Raw genomic sequence first — 19,240 nt, 5'->3', positions numbered from 1 at the left:
TGCCTGTGCCCTCAGCAGGTCAGGAGGACAAATGTAATCAAAACTCGCACAGCTGCTACCCATTCTGCAGCTCCATCTAAAACAACTGGGAAACTTCTTCTGTGCTGTCAGACCTTTCACTAGCTTCACATTCACATACATTTTTGCAAAGTTGTCTTCGTTATCTCTGCTAGACAGGCTTCAGAGACCAGCTGAGGTGATTGTGTGCAGTTACTTTGGAATGAAATCATCCACAAAAACCTGGGAGAAATTCTCGTGATAATTTCTTATGGAAAACGGTTGTAGGAGGCCAATGAGCCGAGGCCACCAAAGATCAGCAGATCAAGCAATCTATAAGGGCTGTGCTTGAAGGCATGCTGTTGATAACAAGCAACATAGCAAGATCTAATTTTGGAAGAAATTGAAATTACCCATTAGGAACAGTTGAGGGAAATAGCTGGGTATAGCAATTATGAAGTTACCATTTCCATCTGAGGAGGAAGAGGAGAAAATACGCAAACAAGGCATTGGTGTTCCTGCACCAATTGTTTTTCGTGTGGGAATAGTGGATATAATGAACACTTTATCCCAAATCCTGACCCCGATTAACTTCCCAATCCTGGGTTTCTTTGAATTAAAGGTAGTGCCAGAAGTGACTCGCCAAGTGGGGCAGGACCATTACACTAGCTTCCTAGCATGTGGGTTGCTTACCACAAGGAGAGGGGCAGGTCAGCGGAGAAGTTGGCATAGTGCAAATGCACCAGCAGGCGTAACGGAGTGGCTCTGCTGTTCCATTTACACTGTGGTGACCTCCCTGCTGCCTCCCCTTCTCCCTCCCAGGAAGCAACAATAATCCACTGGGAAGCTAGAGTAATGGCTCCACCCCACCCAGTGCGCTACATCTGAGTAGTGCCTCATTTATTAACCTTCCCATAGTGTCCTTTGCACCATCTTGAATAAGCATTCCAAAGTTTTTAAAGTAATAGTAATCCCACAAAAAGAGATGCTGTTCCTTTGTTGGGTAGTGCTAGAGGGTAGTGCTGTTCCTTTGTTGGGTAGTGTTTAATGATGATGGCTGTTATATTACCCTATGGAAATGACCTCTTGCTTCCTCCCACCAGCCACTCCCTTCCCCCTCTTTCTTGCACCCTATAGTATGATACGCCATAGCTTTTGCAGTGGACATATTCAGCTCTTAGTTGTTGTTGTTGTTTATGAATGCAATTATTTGAAGAGCAGTCTGTTGACCCAATGGGAACATGCATGCCTGGACAGGAAATGCATAAACAGCAGCACTGGGACAACAAGGAGCAAATTAAAACACCAAAGATTAATTAATTAAAGCCCAAAGGTTGCTGGTACAGACATACTTTGAAGTAGAGGGTGCTACCAAATCTAAATCACAGGATTATTTACTACTAATATAAACACCTAGTTATTTCCTGTTGGGTCATGAACAAACTTCATATTTCTCTATAACGAAAATACCTTTTATTTTATTTTTAGTGACTTTTCATAAGAAATAAAGCATAATTGGAGTTTCATGAGCTTCACGTTTTCTAGTAATGTGAAATACGTAGTTGCTCGATCAGAAAAAAATGGCAACAAAATTTCAAAAGTCAAGTCACTTTAAATAAGAATTAGCTTAATTCTTCATTCTGAGAAGGGCACCCCAAAATTCTGAACTGACTCTTGCCCCAGTAGGAATGGTGTTACTTCTTTCTGGCTCAGTCCATCATGAACAGAAAAGGGTTAGTGAAATAATTTGTACCAGGATAGTTTACACTTGGTTATATATGCCCCCTTCTGGAGGCCTACCTATTACCATGCATTTGCCATCATGAATTCACCAACTTGTGAATATTTGGATGCTGAAATGGCTTCTGTGTGAGGAAAGTATGACAAGGCACCTTGCCATAGAAGAGAGCACACTGTTTCTGCTTGATCATGGTAATCCATGATGTGCAAGCTGGGCATTTGGATTCCATTTTGGGGGGCATCCGTGTTTCATCGAGAGAAGAGTGAGCATTCCCTACCAAAACATCCAAAGTGCTCTGAATTCTTAATGCAAACTGGTGGGGAGACCAACAGACACTCCCCCCCCCTTTCATGCAGAATGGAGTATCCCTTAGCATGTGACCACACAAGCAAAATACAGTGGTATCTCCGGTTACGAACGGGATCCGTTCCGGAGGCCTGGCCATATCCCAAAATCTTTGTAACTGGAGGTGCCTGTTCTGCGCATATGCGCGGCGCCATAGAGCGCTTATGCGCATGCGTGAGTGGCAAACCCACTTCCAGGTTTGCCGCATTCGCAACCCGAAAGTTACGTTACCCGGAGGTAACGTAAACCGAGGGTCCACTGTAATCTGATTCCAGTGCTTTTGACCTGGAGTACCCTTTTGTCAGACTTTCTGTATGGGAATATCATCTGCACTGGAAATGGTAGCCCAACTCCATTTGAGGCATTAAGTTTAAAGCTACTCTGTCTCCTGTATAAATTATCTTAGTTGGAATCCAAAATAATGCTTTTAATATAAAAATAAAGAATTTTAAAGAGCGGGGAATAGAGTTCAATCCAGCCCACCTTTTATTTTATGAGGTACTATTTCAAGTTCATCCATATTTTTCCTCTCAGTCACAATTGCTTATTTATTTATTTTTTTACACAGAATTGTGTGCTGGACTGGAGAAGCTCCAGATGAATTTTCTGATGTGGTGACAGTTAATTTGAGCAGAGAAGGAAAATCCAGGGACCGATACTCTTATGTGGTAAGTTGTTTCTTGTTCTTACTGGGGGTTTTAACTTTGAATTTGTCACTGGGGAAAAACTCATGTCTCAAACTCTGAAGAGCCCTTTCCAGTCAGTGTAGACAATACTGAACTAGGACCAATGGCATGAGGCAGCTTCCTTTGTTCTCTTCCTCTCAAGTCTCCTTTTTTAAAAATAGCAATACTAAGTCATATTATATGATGCAATGTAGCAAATTAGAGCTCACAAAAAAACTGTATCTGGTGTTAGAACTATTATGGCGGTGATGGAGAAGTTAAAAAGGATGAGGATGTTTTAAAGCTATTGATGGTGCCGGAGGAAATTGCATCTTCAGGAAACACCTGCACAGAAGCAAAAATAGGAGCCAGTGGCTTTGGTTGGAAGTCTTCCTTTAATGATTGATTTAACATTCCCAGGCCTTTGTTCAGGTCAGGCAACATTCCTACAGGAGAAAGCAATTGAAGGTACATCCATTAACTGCACAAGGAAAAACACATCAAAATTTGCCCGGCAACAATCACAAGTCTGAACAGTTTTTTTTTAAAAAAAATTATTAATTCATAAGATTAAGAAAACAAACAACAAAAACATGCCATCACTGATGGAAACTCGCAGGTAGAGCTATCTTATCAACACTTCCAGCTTTGACACAAAGGGAAGTTTACAGAGTATACAATTCTCACGTCAATACTATAATTATCTTGCCAAGAGATATCTGCTCCATAGCTTCGTGTGTGTCATTGGGGTCTGCTAGGAGGTATTACTGTTAATAAAGCTGACAAACAGCAACTATACAGTGTCAAACTTGCCATGTTTAGCTACACCTCTTGTTACTCTTCTTTGATTAGTCAAGTGTTCTGAGAGAGTTCCTTCGCACACTTTGGCCCAGGACCCTTCCATTGTGTGCCCTTCTGCTGCCTTCTATCATCTGTCCACCTCCATCCAAACAGCTGGCAACATTAGTGATGCTAATTCGCTATAGAACACCAAGGGGGTTCTATTCGCTTTCATCTAAGAGCAACGTCAACACAACGTCTGGGAATAAAATCTTACCAGTTATAATGGAGGCTAATTCAAACACCCAAACCTAGAATTTGGTTACTTTGGCACATTCACATCCCATGTGAATAGGGATTCTCCCCAGCAGAGTGGGGACAAGGTCCTTCTCCTGTGGGAGAGTCTCACTGGGATCCAGTGCTACCAGAGAAGCAATTTATGGGTCATCTCTTGAATTCTGGTGGAGGGTGCTTCACCCAGATTATCTTCCATCTTAACTTGTCCCGTTGGACCTCAAAGTGCCTCGCTCAAGCAAGGTTCAAGCCTTTCAGTACCACTCATAACTTGACCACTTGGCAGTTTATATATTGGAGGTCTCTGCTTGTCATGGTCTGGCTCAATGCAGAGAAGGGGGGGGTACCAGTTTGAGAACTCCCAAGAGAAGAAGGCTCAGATAACTTTCTGAAGAGATAGACATTAACAAATTGGCATTAACAAAAATAACAATTAATAACCCAAATAAAGGGCAATCCAAACTATTACATTAATATGTTTTGGCTCTTAGGTAAATAGTAGCTTTGGAAAGGCAATTTAAAGCAGAGAGAGAGAGAGTTTAACTCCTTCCCTAGCATCGAAATATTTATCCAAATCTTTAGCTTTCCACCAGTGACTGGTTTTCAGTGTTAAAAATGAGGCCTAGGGAGGAGATCCTGTTCACCATGGTTTGGCTCTTAAATCTCATACAAAGTATTTTTTACAAAAATGTAAAACTTTTTCACAGGATTATAGGGTTTTTTAAAGTCAAAGTGCTTTTTAAAAGTATCTAAAAACATTCTGCTTATCCCAGTATTTTTCGGTAAAAAGGCCCCTTCAAAGTTGCAATGTTACTGTATAGTATACACTTCGGTATTAAATTTTGCTGTGCAAGATTAAACTCAACTAAAAGGCATTTGAATATATTTCAGAAGGCCAGAAAAAGAACACCTATGGCATTTCTTTAAAAATGCTCCTTCAAAGGTACAATAAATTTCATCTCCGTTTTACTGTCACAGATATTATTATCCTTACTTACAAATCAAGGCAGTCAGAGCCTGCCAGCCTGATACAAATATGACTGAAAATGTAAGTGTATTACTGCATCAGAAACTCGAGAGGACTTTAAAATTTGAGCACGGTTTTAGGCCAGGTTCAGAGTTCAAGGGGCACTGTTTGAAAAACAGTCACTGGTGGGAAGTGAGAAATGATTGTTGTTTGTTTTCTGTGTTGCTCTTCAGCTTCTGATTTCAAAGTTTAAAAACAATTTCAAAGAATCAAATATGGAATATTACCAAACAATGAAAGCAGCAGAATAGATAAAACAAGGCAGATAAGGCAGCAGTGGCTTCGATTTATTTATTTTTACAGTCAGGAAAATAATTAGAAATTTGTATGTGGTATCAAAATGACATCAAAATAGATACCAGTTAAAAGTTCAAGTTGGGTATTCCTCAAGTGGGATGCCACCTTAATCTGGCCAACAGCAGCTCTGCCTTTTCATTTCTGAGCTTGAACTTTGGCACACTAATCTAGTTAATTACTGCCTCCAGATAGCAGTTTAACACCTTCTCAGCTTCACCAGTTTCAGATGTAAAAGGGAATAGAGTTGATTATCAGCAGCATACTGAGGACAACCTACTCCAGATCCTTTTACATATCTTCATCTTGTGAGATTAATTTTACAGGTTGTCCCATTGGAAGCGTGGAAGCCCTACAAGTCTGTGGAGCCCCCTTCCAAACAAATGTGGTTAGAATTGCTTTCTTTGTTCGCAAAACTAACCCCCCTTGGTTTCTTCCTGGAGAATTGTTGCAGAACCTTTGACATGCAGAATCTTCCCTGCCTGCGGTATGTCTGTATCATTAGCATTAATTACAGACTAAGAAACTAATGAATACCTCACCTTGACATTCCTCTCTTACTTAGCTTCCAGTAGTGAAGTTTATGTCTCCATCTACTGGCCCTAAAGCAGGAGGAACCAGAGTAACCATCACAGGGAATAACCTGAGTGTGGGATCTGAGCTCCGAGTTTTGGTCAATAACACAAAAGAATGTGAAGACCTCAGGTAAGTGCTGCCTTAGAATGAACCATAATTCAGCAGTGGAGGCAGGAAATTATAATTTACCTGACAAGAAACAAGAACCATATGCCATATGCCAAGTGTTTGTCCAATGGCTTTTCCAAGGAAACACAAATTCTTCAGTATGAACAAATTCAGCACAGCTCTCTGTAATGCAACACATATAAACTTGCTGAGTAGCCATAAAATCTCACTACTAGTCTTGTATGGTTTCCCCCGCTGTTTTGCATCTGTGAAGGGTACTTAGCAATTCTTTCAAATTATATGTAACTAGCATATAATTTTATATTTGCAGAATTTTCTCATGAGCTGCAAATATTAAAATAGGGTCAGGAGCTAGCTGCCCTGATCAGAAGTGAGAAAACAAGTCTATTAAAAAGCCCAGTTCTCCAGTCTGGAGTGTAGGAGAAGCACATCTTGCTCTGTTAATATAGTCTTTGATGCATGGATTGCAAAATAGCTTTTTCTCATGCAATGGGGCTTTCCCCACTACACCGCCACAGGTAAGCACACCACACCAGCAAAGCAGTTTGATGAGGATAGTGTGAGCAGTAAAGGATGGGAAGAATGAGGCAGGACCATGGGTGTAGCTGGGGGGGGGGCAAGGAGGGGCAGCTGCCTCTCCAAATCAATAAAAATACCTAGCAAACTGAAGTTACTCCCCCCCCCCCCGCAACAAAAAGCCTGCCTCCCCTAGCAAAACAACTGGCAGGACCTTACATTGGAAGAGCACTGCTTGAAATCACACCAAAGTCCATCTGTTGCAGCCTTATTTTTCCACTGCCAGCCAGCAGGATGCCTTTCAGAAGTTTACTAAGAAGATAGCATGAAGGCAACAACCTTTCCCTTTAGCTTGTCACCGGAATCAGTGGTTTCGAGGGAAATAGAGCTCCATTTAGTTATCATTGCTAATAGCTATTGATAGACCCTTTGTGAATTTGTCCAGCTATCCTTTAAAGCCATAAAGACTAGTGTTCATCACCACATACTGAGAAATTCCATGTTGATTGTGCATTTTATGAAGAAACACTTCCTTTTTTCTGTCCTCAGCTGGTTGCCAATCAGTCATTAGGTGGCCCCAAGTTGTGCTTGAAGGAAGAGGCAGATGGACAGAGACAAAAAAGAGACAAACACACACGCTCACTACACACCATTTGTAATTTCATAAACATCCATTGTGTTATAAAGCTTCGGCTGAATGGCATGTAGTGTGGATTCTCACTGTAGAGAACAACAACCGGGCATACCCATGCATTGCCCTCAGCAGCTCATTGTGTCTTCTTTTTTTATAGTCGCACTGACACTAGCATCACTTGCACCATGCCAGGTGTGGAATTTACTACCACTGTGAAAGTCTGTGTCCAGTTTGAAAGGAAGTCCTGTATTGGTGATAACAGCACCTTCAAGTATGAGAAAAACCCAAGTATAAGAGATATCAACCCCAAAAGGAGTCAGATCAGGTAAGACATTACTCTCTGCAATTTTCTAGAACTGTTAACAGGGACTAATAGGATTGGAAAGGTGGCAGGCGGTCATCTAGGTTGGGGTTTGGGCATTCATGGAGGCTGCATATTGTGCTGAGGCTGGGGTAGTAAAATAGACAAATTGCTGTGAAAAACAGACAGAGCAGATGAGTGGGGCAGAACAGTTGTTCACCATAAACCCAGTTTCAGCTAGCATCACTAAACTCCAAACTAATAATGGGGAAAGAATCCTAAGTTTATGTGCTTCAAAGGATGTAGAAATTCAGGCCAAAGTCCGCATGAGTATCGTACTATTCCTACTGGCTCCGACTGATTGATACAGTTTGCAAATTTTTTTATTATTCAAAAGAACCTGCAAGGCAGACACATTTCAGGGCTTCTTTTTTCTTTTTGGAAAAAAAAATGCTTTTGATTCCATTCCCCCCCTCGAGCCCTTGGGGCTGCAGTTCCTTTTTGAATTTCTCCGTGAAATCACTCCCTGCTTAGTACAGTCTTGAAGTGTAACAGCATAATGTGAACAAAGAAATTTGAGGAAGTCTGCAAGTGTACCTGAAGCCCAAGTTACTCAGGAAGTGTTTTAAGTCCAACCAGGGCCAACTGCCCTGATCTTATGCAACGTTCTTAAAGTGGGATTGCATGTCATCACAAAAACCAAAACACGAATTGCAATGTGGGGAATTGCAAATGAGCAGCAGCAGCACACCCAGTTTTCAGTGCTGGGCGGGAAGTTCTGTCAGTCTTGTGAGTGCGAGGCAGGACAGAACTGGGTCAGAATGCAGGGTGGCAGCTGCAAAACATAAGAGTTCGGCAGAAGCATTCAAGATCACTAAGCTGCAAATAAATGCTGTTCTAAACCGTGGTGTAGGGGATATGGGTGGCGCTGTGGGTTAAACCACAGAGCCTAGGACTTGCCGATCAGCAGGTCGGTGGTTCAAATCCCCGTGACGGGGTGAGCTCCCATTCGGTCCCTGCTCCTGCCAACCTAGCAGTTCAAAAGCACGTCAAAGTGCAAGTAGATAAATAGGTACCGCTCCGGCGGGAAGGTAAACGGCATTTCCATGCGCTGCTCTGGTTCGCCAGAAGCGGCTTAGTCATGCTGGCCACATGACCCGGAAGCTGTACGCTGGCTCCCTTGGCCAGTAAAGCGAGATGAGCGCCGCAACCCCAGAGTCGGTCACGACTGGACCTAATGGTCAGGGGTTCCTTTACGTTTACCTTAAACCGTGGTGTGCAAATGGCACTGTTACTGTAGGCCAACCAAAGAGGGCAACAAAGTGCTTGGAAATTTATACTGCAGGATTCCTCTTGAGCACTTCGCCGCTAGTTCCGTTTTACCACCACGCTGCCTCTTCTGCTGAACGTGGTGTTGTAGGTTTCCTCATCAAAAGCGTAATTGGACCTAACATAGTTTTTCCCTGCAATGATCAAATACCATTCGGAATTAAATTTCTTCAAGGAAACACCAAGCAACATCGCAGATGTAGCGTGAACTACAGAGAGCCTATGAATATGCATAACCACAGCACGCTGAGGCTTTAGAGGCCTTAAATGACTTGCGAAGGCTGTGCTTGTAAGAGCCCTGTGTGTTATCACTTTGCATTTGAGTGTCTTTTGGAGGCAAAGGGGATAAATCACTATCTTCCTGAATTCCCCGATGAGCCACCTGATGTTGCGGTATAATTAAAGCAAGTAGAACACGAAATGGTTGAAGTAATGAAAGGCCACATGCGGGGTAAAGTCTGGATGTAGTTTTTGGTAACCAATGGAGACAAGCCTCTCCTCTCTCCTCCTCTCTGTATTGGTGGCATGTGCTAAAGCTATCTCATTATTTTCTTTAATTGATTTCACATTGATGGTGCCACATTTAGCATTCCTCAGGCCGCTTGTCTGACGGGGTAAGACTATCCAAACCTTCCGCTTTTTCATAACAAGTGTTTGAAACATCCAGGATTCATGTCAGCGCAACTATTTATTCGTACTTTGCAGCCGAGGTAATAAAATATATTCAGAGCATGTCTCTATTTAGCCTCAGTGGTGAAATAGTTATTTGTTATTTTATTGGTGAATTGTGCTTTTGAAGTTATTAGGTGATGCTGGGAGCAACCTAAAATTATTTCAGTGACTGCATGCAGCCTCTAGGCTGCAGGTTGTCCACTTTTTAGTCCAAGCAGATGCTATTACGTTTTCTTTTATCCATGCATGTTAAAATGCATTTTGTGCATACTTGTAAAACTGTAAGATGCGCATACAGCAAAGTATACTTTCCACCACATGTCTGATCATTGTCCTTGCACACCTTGCTTGACCAATGCTTTCCACCACATGTGCTTAAATTTGTGTGCATTTACTTCTGGGTAATGTGTGAAGTAGCCTTTATTCTGCTACAGTTTGGTAAAGCGAATAACCTAAAAATGGCTCTGCTTGAGACTTTTGAAAGTCACTGCCAGTCACAGTGTTGATTGATGCTGGGCTGAACAGGACTGCAGACTTCATTCAATACAGGACCGTGTCTATTTCCTTTTCGTTCATTTTCTTATCTTGTATGAATGAAAGATGCCCCATTCTTCATCTGATCCCTTACTTCACTGTTTTTGTTTTCATTTTATTTAAAAGTGGAGGCAGAATCATCACCGTGGAAGGAAATGGATTCTTGATGGTTCAGAATGTGTCTATGGTTGTTCTCAATGTTGGAAAAGAACAAACGGTAAGTCTTTGTGAGAGTAGCATGATAAAGAAAAGAGCGAAAATGATGGAAGCATTCAGTCAAATATGATGGTGGACAAAATAGAAGGCATAAGTTTTGCATAGAAGCCGGAAATGATATTAGTTCACCTCAGTTTGTGACCCACTGAAAATGGCAGTCCACCTCCGCCACCTAACTTCCTACAATATTTTTCTTCCCCTGGATCATCAGGGAATTGCTACCATTCCATTCCTGTTTCCCCTGGGGTGGGTTAGAGTTTGATTTACTGTAGGATCATACTGGTCGCGGGTAGGTTGTTGTCCTCCAGGTATCATTAGACTATAACTCCCATCATCCCTGACCATTGACCACACTGGCTGGAGCCACTGGGAGTTGGAGCCCAACAATCCCAGGGGGCTATAGATTCCTTAACCTGGTGTAGATATTTTCCCACAGGTTAAATTACTTAAATAGCTATATTGCCCTTCCTATTCAGGGTGGCACTCATGTTCTTCTCTTCCCTCCACCCTTAGCCTCACAATAGGCCAGTGAGATAAGTTATGCTGAGAGAGGATGCCTAACAGAAAACTATTCAGTGAATTTCATGGCTGAGCAGTGAGTACTGGTCTTAAGTCCATGAGTCTAGCTAGTACATCACACTGGCTTTCAATTAACTCTTGGTTAGGGAGGACAACCTTGGGGTGCACCTACACTCTGCTTGTGGTGTCCCTCAGTCCAGATTTTGTGGGTCAAGCTATAAAGCTCCTCTCATTAGACCAATCCCACTACAGTGGTACCTCGGGTTAAGTACTTAATTCGTTCTGGAGGTCCGTTCTTAACCTGAAACTGTTCTTAACCTGAAGCACCACTTTAGCTAATGGGGCCTCCTGCTGCTGCCACCGCGCCGCCAGAGCACGATTTCTGTTCTCATCCTGAAGCAAAGTTCTTAACCTGAGGTACTATTTCTGGGTTAGTGGAGTCTGTAACCTGGAGTGTATGTAACCTGAAGTGTATGTAACCTGAGGTCCCATTGTATTTGTTTAAAAATGAAATATTTTTCAACTGAATTTTGATTTCTCATATTTGAAAATGTTTGTTTGGATCATTTTTGTGACTGTGGGCTTTGGTTATTTTATTTTGCCAAAATATAAGGATTTTTCCATTTCTTTTTTTATTTTGTTATGATACATGATGGTCAGAGATGATTCAATAATTTTGTAATTGCTGCTTTCTCCCCAGCCTCTCTTGCATCCCTTTAGCAAGCAGGGCTCCCTTTCAGTGCCATCTTTCTCTGCCCACTTTGGTGAAAATATCTAGCCCCGTGCAAACAAATACTCAAATGGCTGCAGACTTTTTGAAACCTTTGCTTGCCCATCGACACCACTTGAGTCAATCTGTATTTGATGTGCATGCTTTCTCCTGCTTTCAGAACTGTAAGGTTCACACGGACACTGTGATTACCTGCCCTTCTCCAGCTGCTTCCAACCTCACCGGGAGCAAGCCAGCACCTGTGGACTTCTACATCAATGGACGCCTGTATACCGACGACAGCCTTTTCCCTTTTGAACACCCGGAGGAGGCCATACACATTAGCAAATTCCACTTGGAATACTATATGGACCCCCAGTTCTTCACAGCCAAGAAGGAGAAATGGATCAAACACCATCCAGGAGAGCCTTTGACGCTAGTTATACATGTAAGAATGTGGTGCACGTGAAGCATGCTTCAGTGGTGGCATTTCCCATTGGTTCATATTACCTTTTTGTTCAGCTGGTGAGGGAATATTGCTAGACTGAGTTGATGGTGATACCCCATCGATGGTGAGAAATATTGTAAGGGGGAATGTTGTTTCTCAAACAGCATCATAATGAGCTTACCCTAAGAAAGAGCAATACAATTTTAATCCCCCTAAGGAGAGTGGTTTTGGATACGATGCTGAAATGGATGACATGCAAATGTGTCTTCCTTCCTGTTCCTCTGCATCTTCAGCTTATCCAGAACTTTCACCTCTCCCTCTCTTGGAAGATGTACAAGTTGTTGAAGGGCGGACAAGTTTTACATCTTCTGAGCAGGGGAGGTGGAGAAGAGACACTTGCACTTCCTGTTCCTTGCACCTTCATGTCTCATCTGAAACCACCCTCAAAACAAAGTTGGGCTGCCTGGATGGCTCTGTGACCTATGCAGGCAGATAAGTGAAGAAAGTGAAAAGGGTGCAGGGCTGTGCTTATTTGTGAAATCCTTTAACGTCTCAAAAGGAGGGATCATGAAGAGGCAGACTTAGCCTGGAATAGGACCTCCCAGCACCTCAAACAATTGATTGGGGCGAGAAGGAGCACCTCATGATTCAATAAACGCAGGGGGAAATGTAGACACAGAGAGTCAAGCAAGAGTTTATGTCTCCTCTAACAGCTGCCAAATCCAGCCCTTGAGAGACTTAGAAATAAGGAAATAGTGGACAACAGATAAAAGAACATTTGAAGGAAGAAATGGAGGCTGAAAATTTATACTTGCTCAGAGAAATCCTACATCATTTTGACACCTCCTGTTAAATAAACAAGGAAATCAAGACAAAGCAGAATTGAATGATTTGGAACAATGCTAGTCACAGGCCTTTATGTTCTGCGAAATGTTCTCACTGAGTACCATGGACTTCAAAAGCATTGTCCAGTCAAATGCAGCCATTATCAGGATCTAAGCAGCATCTAGTCTTTCTTTCTGTCACCAGTTTCTATACAGGCTTATGATTATCTTTAATCAGATACCATTTGATGTGCAGAATCAGGGGAAGATCAAAGACAGTTTCCCCAGGCCTTTAAGCTTTTTGGCTCTGATGTTTTCCATTCTGGGAGTTGGGAAGGAACTGGAAAACAGTTCCTGTCCGTTCCCCCCCCCCATCCCCCGTATCTCCATCACATCCAAAAGAGGGCTGTGTGTTTCCTGTGGTGCCTTGGTAAAATGGAAAATGTCAGCTGAAAAGGAGAGCTTTGGACTAAATTAAAAGATTTCAGAAATGTTTGAGTTTAGTCGACCTTTTGAGAAGTAGACAGTGTAGCGGAGACCAGCATTGATTCACTGGCATAGTCATTTTTCACTTGGTTTGTTTTTTCATAATTAGAAAGAGCCTGACAACCTTGGCCTGGAAAGCAACGAGTATGAAGTTAAGATTGGCTTAATTTCCTGCGAGATCCAAATAGTTTCAGATAAAGTAATTCACTGCTCAGTCAATGAATCTTTGAGCACCTCAGAAAGACAACTCCCTGTTACGGTAAGTAGTAGAAGCCTGAAAGCATTTGCCAGCTTGTATTTAACCTGCCTCTTCACCCACATACATACACTGTTGACACCCTAGATTTTGGCTTCCACTATATGTACAGGCAATCCAACCAAATCTTTAGAATTCTCACTTTTACTTTAGTGTAGCATTTTACCTCCGCCCCCATCATTTCACCCCTCCTAAAATGGAATTACATCACTTATCTTACGTGGGAGAAGGTGAAGGAGTGCATTCAGGAATGCATCATCAGAAGAGATGGACTCTTTCCCTACCCCTTTGGGACCTCATTATCTGGGGCGATGTTCATGTTTGTGAACTGTTGGTTTCTGAACAGTGACTCAGACAGAAGTCCATTCTCTTCATCGTGGGTTTTGTTTCTTTGTCACTCTAAAATGCAATGCTCACGTGTGACAGAACCTTGGCAAGAGGTGGAGAGAAAGAAAGAAGGCAGCAATTCCCCTGCAGGCTAAGAGTAACTGAAACCCATTAAGGACAGGCCGGTGGGATCATGTCCAATTAAGAAATGACCAGTTCTGCTGAGGATAAACAAATTAAATACAAATAAAGTTGGGTATATGGTTTTGTGAATTCCCAAGCCGCAGTATTGCAGTGTTGAATTGCAGGTCCTGTCTATCATCGAATATTTTCCTTTAAAAGTGCTTTGTCTTCCTTCACCCATGTATAGTGAGTGTGGCAATTCTCTGTAGTTTATTGTGAGCTAGCACTCCTGCTACTGCTCTCAGCGCAGTAGACTAAGTGGATGTGAGAGATGGGAGTATAGTTGTGGGGACAGAGGCAGCGTGGAGAAAGTTTAGCCAGTTCCCATGGTTGGCTGTCTTGTGTGTGTTTTCCCCAGCCTAGGGCTCCTTTCCTCCCTCTTCCTCAGTCTGATGGGAGTGGTTGCGCAGCTGCTGATTTCACATTTGGGAAGGTTTTGCTCTTCGGTGCAAGCTTTCTTCAACTTGTATGTCTGCTTTTGTGGTTTTACAAGTCTTCATTTCTGTTTTTTTTCCCAGGCTGAGTCACTAATTACACTCATTTCTCTGCAGTTACTTTTACCTTCTACGTGTCCCTTAGCTTCTTCAGAGTGGCTTTAAAGCTGTTCACACATCGAGACAGGTGGAGACGTTCTCTCTAAGGCCTAACAACCTACAGCTTTCTCTTTTTTTCCCTACCCCCAAATCTCAGTTGTTCCCTTTTTTCCAGTAAGTGCGTTAATATTAAGTTGGCAGGAATATGTGGCTTAGAGAGAGGGAGAGGGAGGGAGCCTTTTGGGACTTGAGAAGCCTGTGGCCAAATCTTCCCCAGAAGCACAGCATTTCGCAAATGTGGGATGGAAACTTCTCTTTAAGCTGGAGAAACCCATGCTTCTAGCACTGCATCTGAGAAGAGGGTGTTATTTTGTTATTTGGGTCTTTGTACATGAAATTCCATTGCAAAGGCAAAACAAACACAGGCAGAAATAGCAGGCCTCTGAATTTCCTCACCCATTGTTACAGGGAACTATAAAATGAGAAAATTCCATCTTTAATTGGAACTTTTATAAATATAGGGTAAGCTATATATATTTTTAAAAGCAAGCTGGTAGGGCCCCCCCCCTTACTTCAGAGTTCTTTTAATACCATGTAAATTGCTGTATCCTTAAAAAAAGTGTGCCGTCGGTTAAATTCATGCCACTTTATCAGCCTGTCAACCCCCCCCCCCCCCGGGTAGATGTGCCACACTAGGTATGTATTGCAGCTCTCCTTGATAAACATGGGTGGTCTACCAAGTATTTGGCAGGTCACAATGCCTGGCTGGCATCCCACATATGACCCAGAGGCAGCAAATTTGGAAAATGTCGTTCTTATCCCATACCAGCAGCCATTAAACCCAGCTAAGCAGGAAAGATGCTAAGAGACCAAGGCTGGGTTTCATCGCGGTGCTCCAGAATTCTACTGCCAAAATTGTTCGCTTCTCTTATCATGCGGACCATGCACTCCCTTCTCCACCCCCACCCCCAAATCCCTTCACTGACTTCCTTTTGCAACCAGCTCGAACAACTTAACACTGCCTCCTGGTCTACTTAGGCTTGCCTCGCCCTCTCTTTTTCTTCCTTTGTCTCCCCAAATCCCTCTTTATTATCGTCAGTTCTCCAACCCGTCCAGCCTCGCTCACCCAAAAGTCTTTAAATAGCTTCAGTCTTTCTGCTGCTCTTGCTGCTCCCCGTGCTTGGAACCCCTTCCCAGAACACTTAGGTGAAATCATAATCAAATCCCTTCTTAAAAGCTACTCTTTCCATAAATTCGTCAGCTTGGAAACCTTTAGGGTCAAACTACTTGTTACATTAAGCACGCTTTTTAAAAAGCATGCTTCGTGCTCCCCATTTATATTTTTCCCTGGGGAGGGGGAGCAATTGTGTGAAGACTCTTGTCTGGTGCACTGGCTCCACAACAGGGCTATGGGTACATTTTTAAACCATGCTTTGTGCAACTCACTTAGTCCAACTAAGAAACTAAGCCTAAGTGCATGTACAATTCTCTCGTTGCTCTCTCACCTTCCTTTATTGTCTACCTCAGTATCAAAATTTACTGTGCAGGGGATTTCATTTTTTGGCTTTTGTTATGTGGTATGTTCATGGTGCTACTAATAGTGGCAATCATCATCATCATAAAAAATGTATTATTTCTTCCCCAGCCACTCTGGGCAGCTTTCAACAGAACATTAAAAACAGAATAAAACTTCAAACATTAAAAACTTCCCTAAACAGGGCTGCCTTCAGATGTCTTCTGAAAGTTGGATAGTTGTTTATTTCTTTGACATCTGGCGGGAGGGCATTCCACAGGGCGGGCGCCACTACCGAGAAGGCCCTCTGCCTGGTTCCCTGTAACCTCACTTCTCGCAGTGAGGGAACCGCCAGAAGGCCCTCAGCGCTGGACCTCAGTGTCTGGGCTAAACGATGGGGGTGGAGACGCTCCTTTATTACTTTACTCATTACCTAGAGCTGCTCAAAAAGTGTGGGTTTTTGCACTCACAGTGATGTGAGGGCAGCGTAACAAGACATAACCAATAAAGAAAAATAAATCAAGAGGTTTTACATTGCAGTTTTCTTAGACAAAGGATGTGGAAACTTCAAGCTGTTGCTTCTGCTTTCTCTCTGTTTCCCACCATTATTAGATACCTGAATATATGTATGGTGGAATATTCTGCTAAACCAGAATTTTCAGGAAATGTGAATACCGTATTTTTTGCTCTATAAGACTCACTTTTTCCCTCCTAAAAAGTAAGGGGAAATGTGTGTGCGTCTTATGGAGTGAATGCAGGCCGCGCAGCTATTCCAGAAGCCACAACAACAAGAGGGATTGCTGCTTTCACTGCGCAGCGATCCGTCTTGCTGTTCTGGCTTCTGAGATTCAGAATATTTTTTTTCTTGTTTTCCTCCTCCAAAAACTAGGTGCGTCTTGTGGTCTGGTGCGCCTTATAGAGCGAAAAATACGGTATGTTTATGTTTTGCTTATGAAGTTTAGTAGATAGAAACTTTTATTTTAATTAGAGGCAAGGTTGCTGTACACATTTATTCTTCTGCTCCAAGTCTGAAAAAGTAGGCACCATGAATTCTGTGCTCATTTGTAGAAGAATGCTTTAAAAAAGTAGGGTCACCTGATAGGCTTTTCCATTGCTAGATATGGCAGGGTTATCATGTTGCTAAACAACATTTTAAAGCGCATGGGAAATATCAAAATCATCCGATGCCTGATATCATTTCTAAAGGAAATAAATCCCATCCAGGAAACTCTCTAGTGACAGATTCTATTAAATTAGATTACCCACAGCTAAATTATATCAATAAACTCTAGGCCTGGCCTCCTGGATAGTGATGGGGAGCATTCTGCCTTCACAGGACACAGGGACGATCAACACTTCCTGCTGTTGAAATGATTTAAGCCCAAATAACCCCTCTTGCACTCATTTCTTTGCCCTATAGGTGTGCCCCTTAGTGGAATTCCTGGTCGTTTCTAGTAACTTCTAGCAGGATTATGCAGTTGCCTGTGCAGAGTCTACCAGTGAAAACAGAGTTCGATTCTCAGCTGACCCCTGATTCACAACTGGTTGGCACAGACCAGCTCCCTGCAGGTCACACTGCTTTCTGTGGGGAAGCGAAACTCAAGTTTCCAGAAGTGAAAATGACCCATTTTCTTAGTTGTTCTGAGAGTATGCTTCCCCATTAAATCGCAAATAAATTCCCTGTCCCCAGCTTTCCGCTGGACCTCTTAGTGCAGAGATGAAGAAGTGGGTTGCCTAAAGCCACACTTTGGTCCCAGTTGCCCATCCCACTACTGTGCCTTAACCCCAACACTGCCGCAAATTCTTCAGCACGTGCCTGTGACTCTTCATTTCCTTTCTTGGTCCTGTTTTTTACTTGGAGATTTCCAGCCCATTTTAAGAGAGTTTAACAACTGACAACAGTAAACGGCAAATAATACTCTTGGTTTAAGGGATTTGTTAAACTGCATGAAATAAAAAGACATAGAATTGTGCACCACTATATTGTTTAAAAATTATACATTGCTCACCTAGCACAGGAAGGTCAAAGCGCTCGTCAGGCTTTATATAATTAATGAGGGGGAACTGTACTGTGCAGATAGTTGAGGTTGCTGCATATGTTTCTCTTTCTGTTTCAAATCAAATGTTTGAAAAACTGCTAAATGTGAACTGAGCTGGAGAATTTGGATTGAGTAAATATTATTGTGCATGAAAAAGGTTGTTTGTTGAAAAAAAGCATGCTGCTAAGGGAAGGGAGAAACCTGACAGTGGAATCTTATATTAAAGTTTAATCAACTGGGTCTGAATAACTAATTCCCACAGCCATTTAGATGGCTGAGACAGAGGCTCCTTGCATTGAAAAGACAAAAGTGTATTCTTGGGAGTGACACACATAGTATAATGACAGTATGATGTTGGAAACAAAGTGAAACAAAAGTGAACCAAAGTCTTTTAAATGTTTTGCATCAAGCTTACATTTGATGTACATTTTCACGTGCACTTACTTTTTAAAAATAAAAATAAAAACATATATTTTGTCTCTCTGGGACTGATACTTTATTCTAGTTCTGATGTTCATCTTCAAGCATGGGTATGACTTCTTAAAGTGTACCCATGCATTATAAATAAACATAGTGGACAACAGGATCTGAAGAAGTCATCCAGGGTCTTGTAGCAATTCTTGTGATGAGCAGGGATATAAATAGTAGTATCTGGGCCCCAAGTCAGTAACTTCAGTGGGTAAGTTTTGCCTTTATGCATGTGACACACAGACAATCTGATAGCCATCAACCAGACCGGCAATGCTAATCAAAGTAGGTCCTACTATTAAACTACAGAACTGTGATTCATTCAGTATTGCAGAACCAGCCACTAAATGATTTGCTAAACTCATTTGTCTGTGCAGAACATCCCTCCCATGTAACCTGATTTCTGTACTGCTCCTAGCTCCTCATTAAATAACTTCATGATGGTTCCATCCTGTTCTTTCTTAGATCCAGGTTGGGAAATTCAATCAAACAATTGCCATGTTGCACCTTGGAGGAAGTGAGACGGCAATCACTGTTTCCATAGTCATCTGTAGTATCTTGCTGCTGCTCTCTGTTGTAGGTAAGGGACAAATGCCTGTCACAGGCAGCTTCACCCAACATAACCATTTTCCAAGTAGAGATTCCAAAGATCCAATAGAGTTATTTTATTTTATTTATTTGTCCTTTTCCTGGAAGAAAAATCAACATATGAAAATAAAAGGCAGTAGACTGTTCAAAATGCAAAGCAGTACAACAACACACTGAAAGGGATAATACACAAATTATAACAGTCAAATGTTAACACTCAAATTCCTGGTAGAAGGAAGTCAAAATATGTTAATATCAACATTCCACAAGTTGGGGAGGAGACACAATTGAAAAGGC

At 42.2% G+C, this 19,240-nt stretch overlaps 1 protein-coding gene across 1 annotated transcript in view; it reads left to right on the top strand.

Annotated features, from left to right (window-relative positions):
- PLXND1 (plexin D1) overlaps nt 1-19,240 on the top strand; it is a 154,274-nt gene that overhangs the window by 83,593 nt on the left and 51,441 nt on the right. The window contains exons 14-20 of the mRNA XM_083602674.1: nt 2,652-2,751; nt 5,709-5,848; nt 7,156-7,323; nt 9,961-10,051; nt 11,460-11,726; nt 13,146-13,295; nt 18,821-18,935. Coding sequence (XP_083458800.1) covers nt 2,652-2,751; nt 5,709-5,848; nt 7,156-7,323; nt 9,961-10,051; nt 11,460-11,726; nt 13,146-13,295; nt 18,821-18,935 — 1,031 coding nt within the window. The remainder of the gene's footprint in view (nt 1-2,651; nt 2,752-5,708; nt 5,849-7,155; nt 7,324-9,960; nt 10,052-11,459; nt 11,727-13,145; nt 13,296-18,820; nt 18,936-19,240) is intronic.

The sequence above is a fragment of the Podarcis filfolensis genome (genome assembly GCF_964270895.1).
Source record: "Podarcis filfolensis genome assembly, chromosome: 2".
Classification (NCBI taxonomy): Eukaryota; Metazoa; Chordata; class Lepidosauria; order Squamata; family Lacertidae; genus Podarcis; species Podarcis filfolensis.
This window is presented reverse-complemented; position numbering and strand designations above follow the sequence as displayed.